The sequence below is a fragment of the Pungitius pungitius genome, chromosome 2 (genome assembly GCF_949316345.1).
Source record: "Pungitius pungitius chromosome 2, fPunPun2.1, whole genome shotgun sequence".
NCBI lineage: Eukaryota > Metazoa > Chordata > Actinopteri > Perciformes > Gasterosteidae > Pungitius > Pungitius pungitius.
In genome coordinates this window covers 19,503,687-19,527,886 of record NC_084901.1, presented here as the reverse complement: position 1 = coordinate 19,527,886, position 24,200 = coordinate 19,503,687, and the positions used below count along the sequence as shown (strand labels likewise).

General features: G+C 44.6%; 3 protein-coding genes across 7 annotated transcripts; 1 reads left to right on the top strand and 2 right to left on the bottom strand.

The window, feature by feature from the left end:
- Nucleotides 1-446: 446 nt before the first annotated feature.
- Nucleotides 447-6,781, bottom strand: tmem255a (transmembrane protein 255A). 3 transcript variants are annotated; one of them, XM_037462611.2, is made up of 10 exons: nucleotides 6,254-6,781; nucleotides 4,879-5,021; nucleotides 4,386-4,448; nucleotides 3,467-3,556; nucleotides 2,462-2,527; nucleotides 2,288-2,376; nucleotides 2,037-2,108; nucleotides 1,582-1,750; nucleotides 1,250-1,396; nucleotides 447-901 (listed from the first exon to the last, which is right to left on the bottom strand). In XM_037462611.2, the coding sequence occupies exons 1-10, from the start codon at nucleotides 6,309-6,311 to the stop codon at nucleotides 758-760; spliced, it is 1,041 nt and encodes a 346-aa protein (XP_037318508.2). In that variant the 5' UTR covers nucleotides 6,312-6,781; the 3' UTR covers nucleotides 447-757. The 3 variants fall into 3 exon arrangements, with proteins under 3 accessions (XP_037318508.2, XP_037318509.2, XP_037318510.2); XM_037462612.2 differs by having other exon boundaries at nucleotides 1,582-1,744; XM_037462613.2 differs by lacking the exon at nucleotides 2,037-2,108.
- Nucleotides 6,782-9,169: 2,388 nt separating this feature from the next.
- On the top strand, nucleotides 9,170-14,720 carry atp1b4 (ATPase Na+/K+ transporting subunit beta 4). The gene is made up of 9 exons (XM_037461009.2): nucleotides 9,170-9,361; nucleotides 9,554-9,622; nucleotides 10,259-10,475; nucleotides 11,970-12,098; nucleotides 12,224-12,328; nucleotides 12,643-12,842; nucleotides 13,354-13,410; nucleotides 13,498-13,590; nucleotides 13,707-14,720. Exons 2-9 carry the CDS (start codon nucleotides 9,557-9,559, stop codon nucleotides 13,866-13,868), a joined length of 1,029 nt encoding a protein of 342 aa, XP_037316906.1. The 5' UTR covers nucleotides 9,170-9,361; nucleotides 9,554-9,556; the 3' UTR covers nucleotides 13,869-14,720.
- Nucleotides 14,721-15,331: 611 nt separating this feature from the next.
- Nucleotides 15,332-24,145, bottom strand: lamp2 (lysosomal-associated membrane protein 2). Of its 3 annotated transcripts, none has more exons than XM_037461006.2 (9): nucleotides 23,980-24,145; nucleotides 22,455-22,570; nucleotides 21,594-21,804; nucleotides 21,350-21,511; nucleotides 21,045-21,271; nucleotides 20,833-20,940; nucleotides 20,324-20,378; nucleotides 20,052-20,222; nucleotides 15,332-16,467 (listed from the first exon to the last, which is right to left on the bottom strand). In XM_037461006.2, the coding sequence occupies exons 1-9, from the start codon at nucleotides 24,023-24,025 to the stop codon at nucleotides 16,325-16,327; spliced, it is 1,239 nt and encodes a 412-aa protein (XP_037316903.1). In that variant the 5' UTR covers nucleotides 24,026-24,145; the 3' UTR covers nucleotides 15,332-16,324. The 3 variants fall into 3 exon arrangements, with proteins under 3 accessions (XP_037316903.1, XP_037316902.1, XP_037316905.1); XM_037461005.2 differs by having other exon boundaries at nucleotides 16,250-17,214; XM_037461008.2 differs by lacking the exon at nucleotides 15,332-16,467 and adding an exon at nucleotides 17,364-19,387.
- Nucleotides 24,146-24,200: the final 55 nt, after the last annotated feature.

Below are 24,200 nucleotides of genomic sequence, written 5' to 3'. Positions count from 1 at the left end.
CTACAACACCGCTAAAGAAACATCTGCTTTAGCCTACAACTACAGTTTTTTTAAATACATTTTTCATCCAAGTGTACACGCCGAAGCCGCTCATGTCAGGTCGGGTCAGATCGTCGCTTCGGGCCACAGCTGGAAGGGGAGGGGGGGGGGGCGTGGCCGTCACCTCCGTCGCTCCGAGGCATGAAGCATTTACAGTGACAACCAACGAGAGGGAAACTTAAAGCGGGAGCTGGAAGGAGAGCAAAGAGTCCAGGAGGCCGAGCGCTGCAGCCACTGGAAGCCCGTTAGCGTTAAGGCAGATAGACGTGTAAACAGTCCTGGCTTTGATCCGGTCGTCTCTCCTGTCGGGTAAATGCTCGCACGCACACACACACACACACACACACACACACACACACACACACACACACACACACACACACACACACACACACACACACACACACACACACACACACACACACACACACACACACACACACACACACACACACACACACACAGTGGCGGCATGAGTGTGAGTGGTGGGGAGTCACTCGTTCAGCGCGTGGGCTTGGACTCAAAGTGAGCGTGCTCCGTGATCGCCCTCCTCTTCCTCACCACCCTCTTTTTTTTTTTTCCTTCAACGCGGTTCTCGAGAGTTCAGAGGGATTGAACATTCAAACCCGCTCGATCGGCATCTGAAAAGCACCTGGAGGGCTTTCCCTCCCCCCCCCCCCACCCCCGGGGGTGCCCTCCTCGGCCCGAAGCCTCCGCCCTACGGGCTGTAGGGCGGAGGCTTCTCCTCGGGGTGGTTGTGAGGAGGAGAGTAGCGTGGAGGGATCATGGTGGGCCACAGGTGGCTGGCTCCGGACTGGGAGTCATCGGAAAGGCCCGAGGAGTCGGGGAACAGGCAGGAGCCCTGCAGGCGAGACCGAAAGCGTTATTAGACGCCTCTTGTTTATGGTTTCAGAACATGGCGTCAAACAATCGCTTTAAACACGTTGAAACATTGAAATTAAGAATTGGTCCTTTAATAGGCCGTCTTACTCGACGGGTTTAGAGAGTTGATGTGTTTTTTGGCCTGAAACAACTTTCTTTATCAGCTGCGGACATCGACCAATCAATTTGGATTATTTTCATGCTGACCGAAAGGAAGGTGTAAGAACTAAAGACACACCTGAAGGCCTTTAAACTTTTTTTTTCGAGTTAACCCTGACGTGAAATGCCATTTCGAACCACAACTTTCTCCTTGGCCGCGGCCGGTTACCTGCAGGTCGTAAGCCGTGTAGGGCGGCAGGCAAGGGGCAGCGTTGTAATAGGAGTTGATGGCGGTGGCGGCCGCAGGAGGCCGCGGGGGGACGGGCGCCGCGATGGCCTCCGGTTCAGATGTAGTCTCTGAGGCAGCGGAGGGAATCTGACGAGGGCACGAAGGAAGAACATCGATCGGTTTCTCCAAATAAATTAACTCAAACAGCGTTAGCTTGCCTCAGATCATCCGCTCATGCTGACAAGGCCCCCCCCGGTTATATCAAAACACTCTGCAGCAGAGGAGCGCAGCTGGTGTCTTCTCTTCTTGGTCCGTGGTTTAGATGTACCCACCATGTCTTTGAAGCCTCCCAGCACCGCTGCAGTGATGATGCCCAGAAAGAGGGCAATGATGTTGAGGATCGTAGCGGACCACAGCAGGTGATAAAGGTGCACCACGTCCTGGCAGCTCTTCACATCCGTATACTCGTGGTAGCCTCCGATCATCTCCATGCGGCTGGACCAGTGGGTGGGAAAGAGAGGGAGACGGCGTACAGTCAAGCTGCCAAATTAAGTTCATCCTTCTTGTACTCAGGACACAATAAATCACATTACAGAGACAAATGAGAGCAGCAGACACAGAGGACACGGACCAGTGTTTGGACGCGGCGGGGACATGCAGAGAGGAAATGGCAAAGTAAAAACACATTCATTTAGTGAGTTACACCAGACAATGGCTTTGGTCATCACTTATCAACATGACTTGATGATTAAATCACCGATATGGTTCTAGAAAAAAAGGCACCTACTTCCAAAGCATGGATGATTTTCTAAACTTTTTCAAAACATCTTTATTCTGTAGTCCCATAAGAGGATGTTCTCTGAAACAAAGGTTAAAGGAAAAATAAACAGGCTAATACGATTAACGTTGCAGTGCAAAACAAATCTCCCACTGAAGTGGCGCACCGGTACACATCAATCCAGTCCAAGCAGTCAAAGCAGCGCAGCAAAGCCAGCAGCCGTTGGTCCGCGGCGTTTGTCAGCTTGTCAGCGTACTCACTTCCCACAGTTGTAGAGGTCGCAGCAGTAACAGGTGTTGCCCTTCACGTGCAGGTTACAGGACGACCGTGATGACCCCTGACACGGCACCTGAAGGTCAAAAGGGAATTTAAATAACAAGTCTTTTTTTTTTAACTTTGGGTAAAACAGATGGTGAATAAAATGCGTTTCTTACATCGCGTTCAGGTGAAGTGTCACTGGAGTGATACTCACAGCGGCCGGCATACAGAGGCCTGAGGTCCTGCAGCACAGCAAACATTTGTTAGAGATTGCACAGCTCAGTTCAGCACAGGTCTACGTAATGAACCCGAAGAGCTTGCACGTGGTTGGTGCTGCACGATCAGTGACAGCAACGTTTAGCGTGATAATAGCGGTGAAACCAACTTCATCAATCAAGACTTCGGAGAAAAGCGAGGACCCAAGACTGAATTAGCAATTGGGAAAAGAAAAGCCAGGCTCATCATGTCAATTACTTTGTGCTAATGCGATTTATTATTGATTTATCTCTTCGCTCATCAAGCAGCTGTGAAGGGTCAGATCGAATAGGATCACATCATACTAGATGCAAGCACAAATAGATCCAGCACATCCGGAAAACAATGATTGTTGTTAATATGCACTTGATTTGGAAGCCCCGATGTAGAATCAGGATAAAGCGAGAAAGGATGGTTGTCCTTCGGCGGCAAAAATGCAATCCAAGTTGTGAAGTCAATTTTACAGATAAATAGATCTGTAGATAGATAAAAAAAGACCACCTGAGTCCGAGTGTGTAACCGTCTGACAGCATCACATCATCTCTTCAGACTGAAATGTCTTATTCCACTGACGCTACTAGCAGCTGACAACCGGTGCCGATCTCCCTTTTCTCCCAGTCATAACTCATCTTGGCATCGTTGTTGTTGTTTTTTTTAGATTACATTAGTGGCTATTTATTGATTCAAGCACCTGGAGAATCATGAGAATCTGCCACATCACATATTTGAGACGGGAGCAGTAGCTGCTACAGACGGCCACATGTCCTCAAAGGTCCATTGCGGAAGGGCATGTGTTAATGTGTATATTAAGCTTTAATGGGGAGGCCATTGATTAATCGGAGTGTTGTTTAAGTCAGGGCATGAGTGTTGTCATATTCATAATTGATCGGTTTTGTTAAATAAACACAAGCCTCTGTGGTACTCACAATGTGCCTCGCGGCAAACACTCCATCCACGATAGCGCAGCAGAAGGCGGCCACCACTCCGAAACTGATGAAGACAATAGATGCCACTAACTGTGAAGGAAAACGTCAGCGTCGTCACTCTTCATCTCTCTGTGAGGATTTTGAAACTACAGACGTAAACATCATCAACTTTAATAGCTTCCTCTCACCACTTTCGCATCGGGCTACATTTACAACTCTAAAGTGTATCATCAGGCCGGAGTATAAATACTTCTGAATGGGATGGGGTGCCGGCGCAGCTCCAGGGGCGTATGCAGTGGCTCGCACGGCACCCAGCCCGTTATATACACTGCAACCTTTGACCTCCCCACCCTCATCTACATTGCTCAAGAAAAAACTGCATGTATTCAATTACCTCCCCCTCTTAATAAACAGGCCCTGAAGATATCAACTAACTAAACCTTGTTTAAAAAAAAGTTCTGATGGTCCACTTGTCATTGTGCCTCTAATATATGATAAATCATCCGATTTGATTCTGTGTAATAACATTTTATGGAAAGCAGCATTCACGTTAGGGACCATGTGGTGTTACACGCCACAGAATCACTTTTAAACCCTGCTGAGCAATGTGAAATAAACGCCACGTTACAAACCCATTCTTCATCGCAGCCCTGACAGTCCTCGCCCGGCACATCCCACCTGCCCCCGATATTTGCAGTTTCCTTCCCCGCATCCCAGCGTGGACATCAGTCCTCCTCAACTTACACCTCGTTTCTATTTCTGGTTGCATGTCCCTTAAAGCTCCGACACACACACAAACGTCCTCGGGCCAAGGGAGCGGACACAAAGTTTAAATGACAGTTCTTTGCGAGGGCAGACATGAGTGATAAGTGATATTAGAAGTCATCTCAGTGCACAGATGTTACACAAATCCTCTTACCATCTGCCTCTTGTTCTCTATCAAGTGAGACCCAATAATTCCCAGAAAGGAGCCAAAGCCCAGCTGGAAAAAAAAAATAGACAAAAAAAGATGTTAGGGAGTTTCTCTAATTTGATTATAAAGCAGATAAAACATCCATGAATCATACATTTTATAGATAAGCAAATAATATTTAACTACGTATTTAATAAATTGGAGCAAATTTAGCTGACATCCAGTGGTAGCTTTCCTAGTTGCTCTTTACTTGAGACTTCATGCAAAAAGCTGAGTATTGTGAAGAAAACCCATTTATGTACTGAGATACTTTACCTCACTCAGCCCCTAATGACAGTGATGCTGAATAATGAATGTGGGGAAAGTTCAACCCTCAGAGACCTTTAGTAATTAGTTTTCGGCAAGAGCTGGCAGAGCCGGCTGGAAACAGCGTCTCCTGACTCACACCTTACTCGTTATGAGGGCTGACTGTGGCATGCGGGTGCGAGTGTGCCCTCACAATGACTCCCGGGTAGTACCCGCCCACTGTGATGTTCTGCGTCCTGGTGGTCGCCGCCAGGCCGAAGATGAGGATCAGCACGGAGACGATGAGCAGCAACACCGTCACCGTGATGGATTTCCTCTTCCTCCTCTTAAAGGAACCTGCAGGACGACGGGCGACAGAGCAGCGCTGCTGTGATGCGAGTGATCCAAGGGATCACAGGACGAGGCATGCTGCCAAAAGACAAGCATTGATGCGATGCGACGTATTTAAAGAGACTCAGGAGTGGACTCCGGTTTCTCTTTTACAGTTATAGTGGTTGGTCAATTATGTTGCAGTATTTAGCTTTGAAAACGGCAATGACTGGCTATGTTGCTCATAATAAATAAGATAAAGAAACATGGCTTTGTGCACCAACGGTAAAAACTCAATTTTTACTTGACCTACTCATAAGCGTAACTGTTTTTAAGGTTGAACACATACTACATGATGCATTAATGCCAGGTAAGAGTATATACAGTTTTCATCCTGGGAAACAACTTCTTTGGCATTACAACAAATACTGTTTCAAACGTGGCTTGGTGATGTCATCGGTGCACAACATGTGATAATACGACTAAAGTTAGAATACACAACAAAGTGTGAGAGGTATGCAATTCTGAAGTCAAATCACTAAAAGATATCCATAATTTGCATGATGGACAATTGCCACACATTAATTAAAAACAAAGTGCCAAAGGTTTCCAACTGATCCAATCTGCTCATTCAGCAAGGAGATGCTGGCCCAAAAGGATTATAATAAACTATCTACTATACTACTCTCTATGCTTCTCCAGTCCAGTAGTGCTCCATAGGTGACTTTAAATTCTCAAACATTAATGAATATGAGGTGTGAAGAAAATGCACAAGGATGCTACTTCTGTAAGTACACCCATATTGTGAACCATTTCAATACGATTACACCACCAACCTATCTATGCCTCTCCAGTCCAATGATGCTCCGGTAAATGACTGCTTTTCACTCCCCAAAATTGCCTTCAAATGAATACAAAGTCTTCACCAAACCTTTTTCTCCCTCTACAATGAGGGCAGCAGAAGGGCCATGCTGCACAGTTATAACCAGCAGAGCCGAACACCTACCCACCGCCGCCGCGCCTACAGTGACGCGCTGCGGCCTGGACCACACGAATCAACGAGTGGCTTTTGTTTGCTTTCGCGACTGAAAGAAATATATATGCCATTGTTGTTTCTAACAACATCTGTGTGGATGGGATCGATTAAAACATAATGCTCTCGGAGCGGTAAAAAAAACAACAACAGTACGATGAAGAAGCTGCTGCTGCAGCCACACTGATGACCTTGCACACATACACACACACCCACACACACCTACCCATGCTTGTTTCGGACAGGGTCAGTCTGCTGGATTGAAGGCTCTGAGCAGGAGGCATACCGGCGGCAGGACGTTTACCGCAGTCCGCTGGACCCCCCCGAAAAAAAGAAGAATCACGACTCGACGTCAGTCGTTGCTCGATCTATATTTTAAAGCTGGCATCGAACCACCGGGAGCAAACGGTTGTCTCGGCTGGCTGTGGCATTCTCTGACAGCAGTCCTCCGTGCTCGCCCATCACGTGCTCGCCCTACATCCCCGCGGCTGTGGCACGTCGGTCGGTCTCGGTCCACGCAGCGTGTCGGTGTGAGACGGCGGGTCGCTGCTGCTGCTGCTGCCTGCCTGTTTGTGCGTGCGCGCGTGTGCGTGCGTGCGCGTATACCGCGGTCTATTACATTAACGTTGCATGAAAGGAAGGAACGGAATGTTTAACCGACAGAGTAATTAATTATCTTCTCTAATATATTCTCGGTCGACAGAAGCGACGAAAGCGGCAGGTGGTACCGATGTCACGTGGGCATGTAGCGACACAGGCGCCTCCTCCTCATGTAAATGTAACAGATGTTTTTCGGGCATATGATTGACCCGATTTCAAGGATGGTATTTTTCCAATTTATTTCAAAACGGAACCTGCCACTTTTGAGTCTCGGCATATGAGTATGAAACATTTTTATTATATTCATGTATTTATATTTATAATAAACCCTAATAAATCTTACTACAGCAATGCTAAAAACGTAACGTAAACGTCCCCAACTACAAAATGAACAAAGGCAGTTGAGATCAAGGTAATTCAGGGAATATAATAATGTGTGTTTAATGCCAGAAATGGCAATACATTAAAACAAATGTCCCTGAGAGAGGAAAACGTCTTACTAGTATGCATGGCCGCCTGAGTGTCTATCATGATAGGGTTGAAAGGTAATTGTGAGAATGTTCTATACATCCCTAGTCATATAAATAATGCTAAGTACGTTTACATTTTGTTCAAGTGCTGTGTATGAGGCTTATATTGATTTGTTTGGGAGAAGTTAAGAGCTGCCACAGGTCACCACCATATTCAGGAGGAGCTTCGAGCGCCATCGTGTGGTGACAACAAAACGTTGCGTTCAAGAGCTGTGAAACATTCAATGAACAGCAGGTGATTTATTCAACAACGTGACACGTGCCGTCCTCACGTGCGTCTCTCCGGGTGTAAAGCTCCGAAAACGATTTGTTTTGTGTATAATTCCCTCCGGAACCCATACGTTTTGTTTCGTATCTTGTATCTAACTGTACTGACAGCACAACTCGCAGCATAAAACCATTAAACATTAAACCATACTTAGGCTATATATTAAAATGTGCATGTTGCCTTCATTTAGATTTTTTTCGAATTTCTTCGGGGAAAAAAACTCAATCAGGACCAGATAATTTAGATCTTCATGTAAAAAAATTACATGAAAATAAAATGTTCTGTGTTTTATTTTACATTTTATTTCTTATATTCATATTCATTGCAAGTACAGCATTCAGTTACCTGAATAAATAAAATAAAAAAATACAAAGACTATTTGTATACCTTTTGAGGGTCTTGCTATTAAAGAGACAAAACCTCAATATTTCTAAAACCCTGGGCAACAGGTGAAGCACACACAGAAATCTCGTTTGCAAACCTTCATCCTCATTTGATATGATGTTGCGTAAAAGCTCCAAAGATTACAATATAATATATAATAATAGATGACAAACGCTTGTGAAATTTGCAAATGTGTGTCCAGAGGAAACTTTAGGGGTGTGCTGGAGGCTGACCAACAAAGGCCTGCTGATTTTGAGGTAACGCACTGTGCAGTTACACTGGTCTTGAGCAAGCAGTTGGAACATCCCAATATAACTGCATTGTTATTCGGTTGGATGTTTTCAGGGGACATGAACGTGATTGATCTAGAAGATTTGGGGCCAGGCATCTTCCAGTAAAGATTGTGGGGTTAATAGGCGGCAGAAGCTCATTTGGACCCCCAGGGCCCTGTGGTTGGTCATGGTGATTTCCCTGAAAAATTGCATTTAGTTCATCATAACCCATTGAAAGGACAGTGTATATTGCATATATAGCCTGCAGCTTCAGGTAAGAAGCAATCGAGACATTTTAAAGGTACGCATAAACCCAATAAAGATAACTCTTCTGTATGAAATTGATGCATTCTATGGGGAGACGTTCCTGGCAAATTCCCCGATTTAGTGATGAGGCCTTCACTGTAAAATGCACATGTATAAAGACCACACACGCACACACCCACAGGAACTTGAACACGTTTTTCACCGCGCGAATCTCAGGGGACAGTTTTTCCATGACGCATTTTGTCCTTTTATGTACAAAAAGAAGAAGAAAAAGTCCCCCTCGCCCACTTTTTACACGGGGTAACAGAGCGTTACGTGACCGGCATGCAGATCGCATCCGGGACGAGGACAACTTGAACTTCTCCAGAGGGGAGCTTATGGAAAGCAGTTGCTGCAGGAGTCCACAGAACTGCTGGCGTCGGGAACTGGATCAACGTGCGTGCATGCGTGCCGAGAGACCATGCAGCAGCCTACCTAATGCCAATAACATGACATGTATGTTTATTTTGTTCCACGGCTACATACATACACACAATAGTTATAATAAAATGTATACACTTTTATAAAACGCGTTAATTGGGCAACTGTCTGTGCGCGCACAGTGCGCAGCGAGACAATGCTCGAACAGCGCGTCTTACGTTGTTTTACGCTACAAGTATCGTATTCATTCTTTAGTCTTGGCCCGTCTTAGCAGACAATGGCTGATGGTGTACGTGTTCTGAATGCAGTGCTGGTGTCCACGCCGCTGCCAAAACGTCCCTAGGTCCAAAAAGAAAAAAAGGAAGAAAAAAAAAAAGCCCTTTGTACCCCACCCCCCGTTTTTCTCTGTCCAGCGTTCATTCACTACGATGCGCGCTTAGTTGCAGGAGGTTCTTCTCCACGCCCGCTCCCCTCTGCATGCCCACGACTTTCTAATGAAATCCCCAAACACTTTTTGACAAACGATATTTTTTTTATTCTCAAGAGGGCTTTCCACACATTGAGACGCGTTTCGGTTGCAAGGAAAACTTCAGGTATGTCAGATTTGTTTTATATGTTTTGCAGCTGCAGTAACGATTCCTTGTGTCTGAGTGAGTTATTTCGGTATCTTTCGCATTGTTGTGGAAAGTTGTGCAAATTGAACTTTGGCCAAGATTGCAGATGTAAAGACGTCAATGGAAGGTCGATGTGATTGGTTTAACGAGTACCTTTTCCTTCCTGTGAAGAATATGGAGCCCAGTTCCACAGAGGCAGGGGCTGACGACAAGCTCCTTAAAAATCACCCACCAAGTCTTGTAAGTGCTGATATTAAATAAAAAAACACATACATTCATAATGCCTTTATTCACCGGAGCAAATGCTGCGATTAAGAAACCCTTTCCCACTAACCACAAGTTAGATTTTTTGAATGAAAGACCCGCTTAATATGAACTAACTAATCAAGTACGAGACTCAAAGCGGATGACATCATTTAAAACATTTACCAGCAGATTTGTTTAAAAAAGCCAAACTCTCCCACGTGAAGTGACTTTTTGGTGACACTCTCAAGCGTCCCGTGGCTCCTCCGGGGTCTGTGTGTCCCGTGGATGCTGAGAGCCAGTGAGTAACATCTGGCCGTCCGAGTGACCCTCCAGCTCTGCTATCTGCAGCTGCTGCTCCAAGCGGGAGGGTCCACTCGGAGGAGGTCAGCTCTCCCGACGAGTGCCAGAGAGTTTACCAGCGGGTTTGTAATTTTTGACGGGACCATCAGTGCGATGTTCATTAATATGCAGAGCACTCGCTGACACTTGACATCCTCCGTCATACTCGGATCAGAAGGCATGCCAATTCTTTCCTGCGGCGATTTGTCCAGAAAATAGGTTGACTGCAGAACTTTGCATTTAAGAATATGTGTGGTGAGGGTTTTTTCTCTCCTTCTTCTTTCCGCACAGCCTCACAAAGTGATACTCAAACATGGCCAGGAGCTGCAGGAGGAGCAGGAGGAGTTGGCCGAGCACCATCCTCTAGAGCAGGAAGACCTGAACTTTGAGAGATGGAAGCGCAGGCCGCTACCCGAGAGGTCGCTCCACCAGAAAATAGACGACATTAAGACATACTTGTGGAATGCAGAGACCAAGGAATTCATGGGTCGCTCTGGGAAGAGCTGGAGTGAGTTGAAGATGAAGACAAGTTCTATGTTGTTGGGATATGAGGGCAGGGGGAACTTTTGGAATAATGCAAAAAAGTACTTTGATTTGACTGCGTGTGTCCAATCATTACAGATCTCGTGTCTAATGCTTTACGGTTGGAATTGTCTCTAAAAGATGTACTCAGGGATCATTTTAGGGGGTTACAAATGTCTCTCCAGTCCAGTGACTCTACTCACAGTGCTGCGAGTGTGTGTGTGTGTGTGTGTGTCCTTATGCTCAATGTTTACATAGGTGCATGGACAACTCAGAGTGGCCCGACAAAAACAGACTGCCTGGGGACGCATCCCCAGCGGGGAGCTCCCTGTCCCGGGCCTCGCATTGGCCAGGAGTCACATTCCTCCACATCTTACCATGATCTCCACGGCCTCTTTCCCAAAGCCTCGGTGACCTCATTGCCGAACCTAACATGTTTAAAGGCCCGGTAATCACGTAGAGATACACTTTTCTTTTTCTTTTTTCATAAAAAAAAAAAAAAAAAAAAAATCCACAGAGCTCACTTTATTTGGCAGAAGCGACAGATCAGACGATGCTGGGGCAGCCTCTCTGTAATCCAGGGTCGCCGCCATGTAGCGCCGTCAGGGGGGGGGGGGGGCTCTCTCAGCTTCACTGTACACCACGGCAAACACGCCCCCACTGAGTGTAGAGAGAATATCCTAGGAAAGTGTGTTTTACTTCATTTCATCTACGAGACCATAGTGTGTCCCGTCCCCCCCCCCCCCACCCCTCGTGGAGGAGTGGGGCCCATGTGTCCGACGAAGAAAGGGCTCTGAGTTGAAGCCTGTGCTGTGTGTCCTGTGAGACGGGTGTGTAACAGGGGACACAATACCGGAGTGGGGTGATTGGGGCTCCTTTGAGCTGGCCGGGCCTCTATGGCTGCTAAAGACCTTCACTACGATGGCAACCGGAGGTTCACTGTGTTCCTGAGTGAAAGGACAGCTGGGAGAATTCTCACTGAGCTCAAACAGAAAGGCCTTTGTGGCTCAAGGGACGCGAGGTTGGCTGCAGCCGGGTCCCCCTGTGAAATCGCCCCCGAACAGCAAAAGCCATTTAATTTAGGGCACGTTGGGCTTGATTAGTCACTACTGGACTGTTCATTTAAAATGGTTTCTTTATTTCAGAGTTCTCACATTAGATCATTATGGTCAGTTCTATATCTAATTATATTGCGTTGAGTTATTTGCAAGTCCAGACATGAGGGCTGGACAGGTTTTTTTTTTTTTTTAATTTATGAGCAAACAAATTAGTGACTGTCCTGATTAAGGACAGTAGCTGGACTGCAGACAGACCCCAGAGTCTGAGCAAATGAGCAGAACCCATAATGGGTCATTGTCCTTCTCCGCTCACGCCGGAGGTTCGTTGAGAAACGCGCCGCCTGTCATGCGAGCCACTTCTGTGCAAATACCGTATCCGAAATATTCCCCCTAATGGCTCCCCTTTTGCGCTCCTTCCACAGGCCTCATCCTTCTCTTCTACGCCGCACTTTATTTGTTTCTCGCAGCCATGTTTGGTGGCTGTATGTTTTGCCTCATGTGGTCTATTAGTCCCTACCATCCAACCTACAACGACAGAGTGATGCCACCAGGTAAATAAAACCCCTCCCACTGCGCCCGCTCTCCTCTCGTCTCCCCTCCGCTCCGCCGCCCTTTCGGTCTCCTGCTTCTGCTTGAGTCTCAGCACAGTTGACTGTCTCTGGGTCTCCACTGGCAGGTATGACGATGGCCCCGCACCTCGAAGGCCACGAGATCGCCTTCAACGCTTCTGATCGCAAGTCCTGGAGGAAGTACGCAAAGTCCATGGATGAGTATCTGAAACGTGAGTGCGTGGCCCAGAGGAGGATGTTGAATTTGTTGGAAATCAAGAGGGCATGCAACGAGTTAATCCTCATCTTCGCTACCTTTGTCCCCCTTTTTTTTTCTCCATTGGGTTCTCGCAGTGCATGCTGGGAAGGGAAGCCCCTTTGTGGGCAGAGTGCAGCCATTCAATTCGTTCCTTTTTCTCTCACCCTGCTTTTGTTAAGCTTCCTTAATCAGAGGCCTGAGTCTGGCAGGGTATTGCTGTAGCGAGGGTTTTATTTATGCCCCCCGTACCTCCCTTTTGCCTGTTTCCCCCCTGCTCTCCATTTCCAGCGTACAACGATGGCCCTCAGCAGAAGAAGAACATTGACTGCACACACGACAGTTACTTCATGCAGGACGACTTGGAGGAGAGCGCGGAGCGGAAGGCGTGCGAGTTCCGGAGGTCCTGGTTGAGGGACTGTTCGGGGCTGCAGGACCCCAGCTACGGCTTCTCTCAGGGGAAGCCGTGCATCCTCCTGCGAATGAATCGGGTGAGACGAGCATCAATCACCGGAAACCCCGTAAAACGGAGCGCTTCTAAACGCACAAACAAAAAGGGGGGGAGGGGGGGGGGGGGACATAAAACAGCAGGGACACGGGGTTACTGCCGAAGGTCTCGGTATCACCGCTGAGGGACATCTTGTGGCCATTTGGGAGGGGGGGGGGGAAACCACTTGTGCACTACTTCTGGTCTTAGTAAAGCGGTATCTTATGGGGAATCACATTCTACGTTTTGAGTCAGAATTCAAATTTTTGCATGTGATTTGCATATTTCACTTACACAAAAAAACAGCTTACCAAAGGAAAATGAGAGGCTGAAAACAGACTGGCATTTGCAAACTAACAACATTCTTATCTATGCAACATTTGGAACTACAAAGTCTTTGTGAGGGAAACATCCACTGGAGTTCAGTTTGAAGCACAGTCGAACCTAATTTAGAACCAAAACAGGCATTGAGGAGAACTTTTATTGATTCTTATGCTGTTCTTACTTTCCAATAGATTCTCGGTTATTTACCTGGCCAGGGCAAACCGATAAACGTGACCTGTGAAGTTAAGGTACAGTAATCATCAACACACTATTGCCTGTGGTGTAATCAAGGCGATGAGCAACGTGTCAGAAAATGAATCACCTTCCTCTTTCAGAGAGGAGCTCCGGAAGCCTTGGGAGAAATACAATTTTTCCCCAAGAGCTTTTTTGACCTGAAGTACTATCCGTACTATGGGAAGCTCAGACATGTGAGTGAGAGGGGGGGGGGGGGGTCATCTTTGGGAGCAGAAAATCCACCATTGTAATCCAACGTTTAAAAAAAACAACAAAAAAAACAACATGTCTGGTGTCACTTGTGTCTCAGGGGAACTACTCTGCACCGCTAGTGGCAGTGCGCTTCACGTCAGCGCAGTACGACACTCACATCCAAGTGAAATGCAAACTGAACGGGAAGGGCATCATCAACGACTCAGCCACTGACCGCTACCTGGGCAGCGTGACCTTCTCCTTGGATATCGGAGCGTGAGGCCAAGATGCCGCTGCCAGCAGGATGCTCCCGTGACACCGAGGCAGGGAAAGAAAAAAAAGAAAAAAAAAGAAACCCCCCCCCCCCCCACGTTGAACCATTATTTTCCATGACATCCGTAATTTCCCTCATCTCTTTACTCCAGTATCCACACGCTTTGCTGTGAAACAAGTTCCTCAAGAAGTAGACATTTCCTCTCGTGTTTCCGTTGTATCTTTGTACGCTGAGCGTGCTACTGGCACCTGCACGTCATAGAGTGAGTTACATTTGTTGTAATGATTAGCGAGATTAATCAAATTAAATCACATTCTGCCCAATAGTTAAACTTTCTGGCTATGCAAATTCAAATTATGGCTTAAAACGTTACTAGATTAGAAATATTGTTCTATGAGGTTGGATCATGGTTTTGTGAGCAGTTTTGTGGGACAATGTACTAATTAGTTTTGAATTATATTATATTTTCAACATGTATATTATAAGAATTATCTATCATGCAAACACTGAAAGCAGGACTTGTACTGTACTTACACAGTAAAAAAAGACATAGCAAATGCAAATACACTATTACTATATTTTTGTTGACTAGAGCAGTATTATACATTTATGATAAAGCATCACATACCACTTCCTGCCTTCTTTTGTAAAAACAATTGCTTTTGAAAATGAAATACTACAAAAGACTGATCAATAAAGAGACATACTGTACTGTGAAATAGTTTGTGAAAGGTCTGTACCATTTAAAAAAATAACGTTTTGTCATATTAATCTCTGTATGAACTTTGCTACTAAACATGGTATCAATGTTGTATTTATTCCCATTATAGCTCTTATAATAAATACAATATTCTGTTATGTACTCTAAGTTTTCTTGTACATCACCTTTTACAATGCTTGCAACACATCTTCAGTAAATCTATTCAAATAGTATAATTTAGCAGTTATTGCAGTTGAACTGAAAAAGCTGCAGCGGGGACTTGAGCTAAAAGCAAACGTAGTAATTAAAAGGCTGTTACACACGATTGGTTGGAGGTTTAACTTCTGTTCCAAGGGTTCGATCGTAGACCAATAAGAGCCGTCTCGGTTCATCGGCAATACTTCAGTCCGGATCGACTACCAAACTACGTCGACTTGATGATTCTCAGAGGTGCGGTATGTCTCGTTTGTGGGTTACAACCGTTGTTCTAAACCTTTCCAACAGCAGTTCTCTATTGAGCAGAAGAAATGTTACAAAGATGGTCAAGAAAACTCCAGATTAATGTTGATAATCAGTACGTTTGCAATCGACTGGCGTGACGTCCGTCTTAAGATGGCGTGACTGCAAAAGCCAGACATTTTCCAGCCATTGCAGAAGTTCCCTCAGCCACGTGAGAGCTTACAACGGTTGACCTTTGGATTGACCTTTTGCCCCTTGCCGGACTCGCACTAAAAGTAGGGCCGCTAAAAAGAATGACAGCGACGCAAAACAAGAACGATACTTTTTATTGAATTTGTTCCCCGCTTGCGTTAAACAAGCTCATCATATCACATTCTTCCTCAGATGGAGACAAGCTTCAAGCGAGCAACTCAAGAGGTGCACAAAAGAAAGGCACGAGTCTGTCGGAGGGGAGCGGTCGAATGAACAGAACCGAGGGGTCGTGCAAATGAAATGCTGTGACTTAAATGTTACTGTTGATGTTCCTCTACTGGACCGGTCGTTTGGGGATATAGATGAATGTTTTGAAATTACAAGGATACAACACGATTATTGATTCACCAAACAGTCAAATGCAAATCTTTTTAAGAGGAGTAAACATTTAAAAAATAAAAATAAAAGAACTCGTACCAATGAGTGACAGAAACATGAAACATTACACGTTCCCCAATGCTGGTAAAGTGTCGTAGTTAGTGTCCCTTTCATCAAACTACATATGACTGACTATATTTGCTCAAAAGAGAAGGTTTCCTTTGGGGCGTTAGTTTATATTACATGAAGCCAGGATGTGGATGACAACAGGGGAGTTTGCTCGTTACATTCATGTCATAAAAATAAAATAAAAAATCAATGTCATCCATTCTATACAAGAGAGCAATTTACACATAGTATTATACAGCACAGAAAGCAAGAGGGGGGGGAAGGCCTCTCTGGGGTGGGAGGAGGTGATAGGGCTATTCACAGCCATAGATTTAAGTTTCTTAACATGCAACCTACTATCAAACGATGCAATATTGATCATAAAATGGTTTGGTACTTGATTAAGTCATTGGCATTGAAGCGAAAACAAAAGAACGGGGGCGGGAGTTCATGTTTAATTATGTACGAGAAGTAAGCTAAAGGTTATTTTTAGGCAAATAAAAATGAGCAGTAAATTTGGAATGCTTTCGATGCACCGAGGGGCAGAGAAGGGGTTTATTTTTTATTTTTTTTAAAGCTTTGAGGGCTGGAAAAGGGTACGAGAGGCAGAAGCAGCCGGGCCGGTCTATACCGACTGGTAGCCAGTACGACTCTTCCTCCGACCAATCAGGTAAGAGATAAGCACAAGGATGATTAGGAAGCTGAGGGCCACGCCCACCGCAATGGGCACCAAAAAGCTCAAATCAGAGTCCAGGAAGCATTCCTCAGCTGACAGACCGAGAGAGAGAGAGGAGACAGACAGCAGGTTAGTGGTTTTAGTCGGGCAGAAAACATCACTCGGAGAAGTTTCGGGATCTTTAAAGTCCACACAAGGGTTTCACAAAAGGAAAGAAAAGAAAAAGGCAGAGCAGAAAGAACAGATCAGAATCTACAGGAAGTTTGAGAGGAAAGGGCGATCAAAAATTCCAAAGACATAAAAAAAAGGGACATCATTCAAAGTAGTTATTTCTTATTGGTGTTTGTGAGAATTAATGTCATGGAAGATAAGCAAAGGAAATCAATAAAGACATAGTCAGACTTTGGGAAATGTGCAAATGGCTTTCTGGTTTAAAAGTACGTTTAATATATTTTTGCACTCTTTCAAATACCCCAAATGATCCATTCAAAGAAATAAAACATTTTTTAAGCAGCTCAGCTGAGCTCTCCTACTCAACAAGAGAGGTTTCAATTTTCCTCGTCTAACTCACATTTCCCAAAATATCAAATTATTGCTTCACGGAGAAAAAAAACAAAACGTCAGCCCTAAACACTACATGAGAAGGTCACCACAACACTTTGAAGAGGGTTAAGATCTGAGCGAGGAAACGTTAAATTATAAAGACTCGTAGGTTGAGGCCATGTTTCTCTTTCTCCCGATGAAGTAGGCCAGCAGAACGATAAGAATGAGAACAAGCAGGGCAACTCCGACCGCTATGGGAACAATGAAGTTCTCCGCATCGGCCTGGCAATCCTCAGCTAGACGGGAGGGGGGGTGAAGAGAGCAGAGAGGTGAATGTCTCAGAAGAGAAGGGTTCAAAGTAAACGCTATTAATGGTTAGGGCAGGAGCGGCTGAAGGGAAGGCGGCGCCAACAGTTTTGAAGAAGAATAAACATTTACTCGGGTGTCCAGGGCAGAAACACATTTTTTATTTCCTTGAATCTTAAAAAGACTTAAAAGCTCAACAGTCCCGTCACACAATTTGCAAACAGATTTGCTCCAGCTAACAGCGTGAGTGGATGGAGATGAGAAACCTTTGTATCCACACACACACACATGAATTCATCTTCATCGCGATGGTCTTGCTGCACAAATTCCCTTTTGCTGAACAGGTGTTTGCAACGTTTCTTAGCCATTTAAAGCGAGTTATTGAATGAACAAATGTGGCGAGGCACAGCCGTCATAAAAGGAGATTACGGTTGGGGAAAAACAACAAACACCTACACATGCTTCAAAAACCCATCTTTAGAATTAAGGCGATCGCACAAAGCTTAAAATACACAAGACGGCAACAATCATAAGCCTTAAGCAGCGCGTCATTTTGGATTCGGAGCTATTCATCGACGTGCCTGAGACGTTCCAGCGGAGCCAATTCTATGCCTAAACCACGCCACCATCACCTACGGTATTAAGCGCCTGCTTTGCTCCAGTCTTGAATGCTTGGAACAAAGATATCAGAAACTACCATGCGTAACATCGTCTTCTGATCTAACGATTCCTTGACTTAAAAAGCTCCTGCGAAAACTAATTTAGTCCGTTTCATGTGATTGATTTGTTTCATCATTTTTAAAATGAAGATTTGGGGGGGGGGGGGGGGGGGGGGGGTCCGAGAGGATCTTTTAAAAGAAGGAGTGCCTTTTCGGCTTTCTTACCAGACAGCGACAAGATGAATTCCACTCAAATTAAAAGACGCTACGCGAGTGTCGGATGTTTCGTTTGGACCGAGCCTCTCTGTCTTTGTGCAGAATAATCCCATCAAACCCTCAGCAAGAAAGCAAATCACTGTAACCAAAATGGCTAACTCTTGTTTTCTAAAATGAATTATTTAGTTCCTTGTTTATTCATGTTCTCACAATGTTGTCGGGGGCTTTAACGCCCCCACACAGCTGAGACAATGTGACGACATAATTAAAGAGCGCCGTAGTGCATTTACACGCAAACATAAAAACACCTCAAAAGTGAATATCTACACAACACAACTCTCTCCCTTTTCTAAAATGAATGCCAAAATTGGTTGTGGGGATATATATATATATATATATGACTTATTCTCTATGTGTGCAAATTTAAGAGACCGCTCGAGCTATTTATGTTTAAACGATAAAAAGTCCCATAATCAGGGTAATGATTCCAATGGTTCTCCTGCTCTACAGGGGCCAACATCGGCTATAGACCTTCATTCCTGTTAATGACTCTCTGGGAGGAAAGAAAAGCTGAAAATGATTGTTCTTTCATTATGTAAATAATGATGTGGTGTCAAACAATAATGAAAAGGAGAAAAAAAAAAAAATGTGCACAAAGATCAAACAATGACAGGTGGAAACAAAAGGGTCTGCAGAGCGAGTGCAGGATCCGACAGCAACTGATTTGAACTGTTGTTACACATCTGTGGAGAACGAATGCTCCGAGGCGGAGTAGAAGTGTACTTTCGTGGGATCATGATTAAAAACCGTTGCATGGATTTTGCACTTGCTCATTGAGCAAAAACACAATGTGGCAGGGAAGACAAAACAAAAAACACATTGGGGTTTAACAAGTTTGGTCCTTGTCAAAGAAACCAAACCTGTGAGGCAACTGCAGTTTGAAAATTATCTTTGTGCACTTCATGTCTCAAAATGGGCAGTAACGTCAATATTCCGTCTCAGGTTTTCTATTTTTTTTATTCCCCAGAGACTTCAGTTTAGGTTTTGACTCAAGTTTGACTCTCAAGTTATTTGCCAATTAAACAATTGCACATGAAACCCAAGGACCAGGCTTGGGAACCCCATTGATAATGATTGCAAAACTGGATTTAAAGGGTCTGATATCCAACATAAGTTTTTCTTCGGCCAATCACGTAAGCGATCACTACAATGAGAATCAAGCCAGCCAGAGCAGCACCAACAATGATTGGGATTAAGATGCTGGTGTCATCCAGAGAACATTCATGGGCTGCAGATAAAAAGAGAGTTGTGTCAACAAGTGGAACAGTGATTTGTCTGATTAACAACAGCAGGACAGCAGATTTTTTTTTTTTTTTTTTACCATCGGCCTTGCAAAAAACACACATAACAATGTGCTCATTTCGACGGGACACCTTTGGCATGATAGACGATGGTGGATGCACTTCTTACTAATGAAGAACACAGCAGGAGCTCATTTTCCCATGAATTTGAAAGTCAAAAAATTACATTATTTGACTGTTAAATCTGGGCTCATAAAGGTCATCAGCTCATTTTTGTAATTTGTGTGTGTTTTTTTAGGTCCAAAACAAAATCATGGCATTGCCATCAATCACTGTAGAATTTGACATGTTAATTGGTGTGGAAAATAGAATATTATATGATTAATTGGACAATCTTTAAATCAATAGATTACACGAAATTCCTCACAGCATTGAATAAACCAAAAGCTGATGGTCAATTGTGGTACATTACAATCTTATTAAATATACACTGGTCTAACTGCTATTTTGTATATCGTTAAATAGACTAGAAAATAATATTTTAAACTTGCGACTGGGGCAATGAATTGCATTAAAAACATTGTTTGATTATAAAATCAGAAGCATCCACTCTGTCGAGCCTTTTTCAAGAGACATTAAAGAGAGACCTACCTGTACTGAAAACACCCTTCTTGACTCCAAAAGGCTGGACCCGCAGGTCAAACGTGTACAGGGTGAGCGCCTCTGTGATGGTGTAGTTCTGCTCCTTGTTGCACATGTAAGAGCTGCCGACAGCCGCCTCCCACAGACTCAGGTTGGTGTTCGCCACAGAAAATGCCCCACCTGGAAAGCAACGCAGAGGTAAAAAGAAAGACAACTCGACATTAGCTCGCTTCTCCGTGTGGCTCCCGGTCTTTGTGGTGGAGAGGATTCGTCTAAATTACCGGAGCTGGTCTTTCCGGTGACGTTCAGAGCATGAAGGTGGAATTTCTTTGTGTCCTGAAGGAAAAGGGAAGAAGCGTTTTTTTTTTAAACAAATGGAAAATAAAATATGCAACTACCAAAGCGTAAAAACAGACTCAGCAAACAAGACATGCCGCCGCTCCCCCCCCCCCAGTTTACCACTGAGCTGAGTCATGCAGGCAATAATACCAGGGTTGAATTGGTGGAACCTGACTCTTTAAATTTAGTGGTATGACAAACGTACTTATAAACAGAAAAGGGGAAGACAATGCTTGAACATGAAAGATCCCCGTTTTGAATGAATAAACATTTGTCATGGATCCACCACCACTGTTGAGTTTTCTGTGCACAAATCTATTAATTCAAAGTCTCCTTGGATGGTCCCCAAAATATTTTCATTAAACAAAGAACTCCAGAAAATAATCTTAAAATGTTGAAGGCATCCTTTCAATGCTGAGCAAATGTGACGAGGGAAGTGTACCCGACTTACATTGAGGAAAGTGAGCGTGATTGTCACCGCGTTGGACACCAACACCAGCTGACTGCTGTTGACTCCACATGAGCCGGAGGACGTAGTCCCATTGGGCTCAAAGTTCATCTTGGGACATTGGAAAAGAAAGTAAGCAAAATGAGCAAAAACAAGTTTCAAGGATTATCCGTTTGTAATCTGTAAAACAAGTTTGCGACATTATTCAAAACTACCTCCTCAGTCTTGAGACCGATCCGCAGCCCAAAGTCGGCCATCAGGCAGGCAGTGCTGTTTTCATCGGGCTTGACGTTGTACCTGCCGGTGGCGGGTGTGGGGAGGGTGGGGGTCGGGGTGGTGGTGGGTGGTGGGGCGGTGGAAGAATTTGTGACAGGGGCTGCGGTGGTGGGAGGAGTGGTCGGGGCAGCAGTGGTCACGGGCATGTCAGCAGCGCAAGAAGTAACTGTGGGAGCAAAGAGACAAGGCGTTTAGAGAGAAGCACTACAGGCAGGATGAGACGCCAAGCTGCAGCCGCACTTACTGTTTTCACTTTTGCTGTTGTTGCTGACAAAAGCCTGAATGAGCACGTTCCACAGCGTCTGGTTGACGGACTCGCCCTCGATGGTGTCTATGCTCCGGCACGAGTAGCAGGTGTCAATGCCCACTTCTGTGAATTGAGGCTTGGCAGTGACATTTTGGGTGCCTGAAAGAAATTCCAAAACACGTAAACATCAGTAAAAGGTCTCTCGTCCATGTGGGTTTGCACTTTGAGGTGTAGAGGTTACCATTCAAAGCCGATTTAGGGAAGATGGTGGCGTCACTGAGGTTGTAGGAAAAGGTGACGGTGTCAGCATTGTACATTTTTCCGTTGGTGGTGAAGTTCACACTCCAGGAGTGTCCTTTGCCAAAATTGAGCTTCAACGTTGAGCTTGCGTCATCGCATGTACTTCCATTTGTTGAGACGTCAACAGGAAGTTTAAACATCACGGTTTGACTCTAAAAGGGAAGCAGAGTGCAACCGTTATCATCATGCAAGTATGATTTTTAAAATATAATTTCACACATCAAACAAATGTGTGCTTTCCTTCCTGAAGCCGATAAACTGACCAGAATTTTTTTAAGTCCTGCAAAAGCATCTACCACCGAGCACGTAAGAGGTTACATAAGCACTTTATGGTTAAGTGACAAAAAACAATAAGGGATGCATAAATATTAAAAAAGTAGTAAAGTAAACAAATTCTGTGTCTAGGCATCAGCAAAAATTACAAGCAGCATATGACAAATCCAATTCTTTGAAACACAGGCTAGAAAACATCTAAAATGCCAATTTCTTTGAGCTGCGTTCCATAGCACAGCTCAACATGACATGAAAATTGCAGGATATGAATAGGCAAAACTCACTAACTGGAATGCTGAATAGGAAGAATATATTTGCTTTGTCGTGACTCTCCTCATTTCCCCTTTCCATGATGACATCTGCTTCCCCGAGAGTTGTCACAGTCACACTAATGAGTTTGCCTGATAAGAACGGAGCGGCTTCGCCATGTTGGAAAACTAATATCACCAGGATATTGTGAATCCTAATCCAATAGAAATACCAAAACACAGTCGGTCAGAGTAGAGCTAATTGTTACCGAGACACTCACCTTATTGTCAGCTACTTCATAGGAGACTGAAAAGTTGACCATTAGTTGGGCATAGAGACATATGTTGTCATTGTCGTCTTTGACAGTCACCTCTGTGCCGTTTGACCGCTGAACCGCTGAAAAGAAAGGAGACTTAATTAACTCAATAATGAATTATTAGTCCAGTTGGAATTTAATCAGCTTCCGTCTTCACAAAAAACATATACAACACATGGGTGGTCTCCACAATCAGGAAATCATGTGAATAAAACGGTAAATATTTTGACTCCAGATCTCAACTCAATGCAAAATAGTTCGTTTGAGACTGCAGCAGATAACACAAAGCTACTTAAACGGAATATAATTGTTTACCCGACACATAGAGTGAGTGGATTTAAGAGTGAGTGGATTGACGAGCTATCTCCGAGGTACGCAGAAATCACGTGACCACGGGTTCACTGAATTTGATATCATCAAAACAATATCGTAGACACTCCCAAATAACTAATCAAATATATTTAAAAAAAGATGCATTTTTCTCAGACGGAGAAAACATTTCGGTACATTGCCATAGCAGCGATCACCTTTTGAGTTAACTAAAAAGAAAGACTTGATAGGGTTACATGACCGAATGGGTCAAGGAGGTATTTGTATCAGTGTTAATGCAGAGTTGTTATAACGTTATATTCATTTTGTTAAAACCAACATTGAATAGCTGTCGATTAGGTTAGCCTGTTGTCAACTTAGTAGCTTGTTTTTGACTAGCTACGTCACACATGTTAACCTAACGTTAGCTTAACAGCAACGGTTATAAACTCTGCTCGTAGCGTGCAAACCGGTGCTAACGCTAATGCTTACAATTTGACCAGTAAACACAAATTGTTAAATGCGTTTTTATCGTCGTGACTACTGGGTTTATCGTTTTTTATTTAACCCCAGGGGTGTCTGTGTGTGGCTAACGTGATTTAGCCACAGACGTGACTCAGGTTTTTTTTTTTTTACCATCGACTCAAAGTTGAGTTTCAAAACAAGTGTTATCTAACGCAGAAAAGGAAGCTACCAGCTAAAGTGGCTAACCTTAACTGGAACAACACGGCATGGGAACGCGTATGTGTACAACTATCGACGCATAGTTGGCTTCGTATGCGTTACCATGCTATATAAACAGCCACTGTGGCGCAAAATGTAGCTTCTTGAGTTGCATAAGACGACTTAACGGCGTTCCCGTCTAACGTCGTCGACGTAGGCAACAATTGATAATCAAGCTAGCTCCATTAGCGCAACATCACGACCACGGTTTCTTTTTGAAGTCTTTACTGTAAAGGCACCCGACGTCCGCATTTATGCCGGCACACTAAAGACCAAATGCAAACTAGACCTCTTTTTTCTTCTTTCGGAGCAGCATTTAGCCGGAGACCAGAAGCACCAGGCCCGTGGTGTCCACACAAGTTCTATCGCTAATCGCGTCACTTTCAAAACAGATTGTTATCTCACTCGCTGTGCATTCGATGTAACGTTACATATGAATTAAGGCGATGATACGTACCGATTCCGATGGCGAGAAATAAAGCAAACGAAGCGTATCGGTACATGATCGCTCACTGTTTGAGTGTCAGCCACAGGAGAGATGATGAATAACCCGACAGTGGCGCTAAGTCAGCGGTGTTTGGTGCGGAGCTCAACGGACAACTGAAGCAGGAAATGGAAGTCATATGACCGGGACACGCGCACGCACGCGCGCGCGCACACACACACAAGGCGAAGGTC

What these genes read in the sequence shown, in the direction of transcription:
- tmem255a (XM_037462611.2), bottom strand. Translation starts at nt 6,311, where the DNA reads ATGCCTCCTGCTCAGAGCCTTCAATCCAGCAGACTGACCCTGTCCGAA. An exon ending in TGTTTGCCGCGAGGCACATT is followed by an intron (nt 2,528 to 3,466) that starts GTGAGTACCACA and finishes GCTGTGCTGCAG; the next exon opens with GACCTCAGGCCTCTGTATGC. An exon ending in TGGGAGGCTTCAAAGACATG is followed by an intron (nt 1,397 to 1,581) that starts GTGGGTACATCT and finishes TGCCCTCGTCAG; the next exon opens with ATTCCCTCCGCTGCCTCAGA.
- atp1b4 (XM_037461009.2), top strand. Translation starts at nt 9,557, where the DNA reads ATGGAGCCCAGTTCCACAGAGGCAGGGGCTGACGACAAGCTCCTTAAA. An exon ending in TCGCTCTGGGAAGAGCTGGA is followed by an intron (nt 10,476 to 11,969) that starts GTGAGTTGAAGA and finishes CTCCTTCCACAG; the next exon opens with GCCTCATCCTTCTCTTCTAC. An exon ending in ACGTGACCTGTGAAGTTAAG is followed by an intron (nt 13,411 to 13,497) that starts GTACAGTAATCA and finishes TTCCTCTTTCAG; the next exon opens with AGAGGAGCTCCGGAAGCCTT.
- lamp2 (XM_037461006.2), bottom strand. Translation starts at nt 24,025, where the DNA reads ATGTACCGATACGCTTCGTTTGCTTTATTTCTCGCCATCGGAATCG. An exon ending in ATTTCTCGCCATCGGAATCG is followed by an intron (nt 22,571 to 23,979) that starts GTACGTATCATC and finishes CTTTCTTTTCAG; the next exon opens with CGGTTCAGCGGTCAAACGGC. An exon ending in ATGAAGTAGCTGACAATAAG is followed by an intron (nt 21,805 to 22,454) that starts GTGAGTGTCTCG and finishes CTTCCCTTTTAG; the next exon opens with AGTCAAACCGTGATGTTTAA.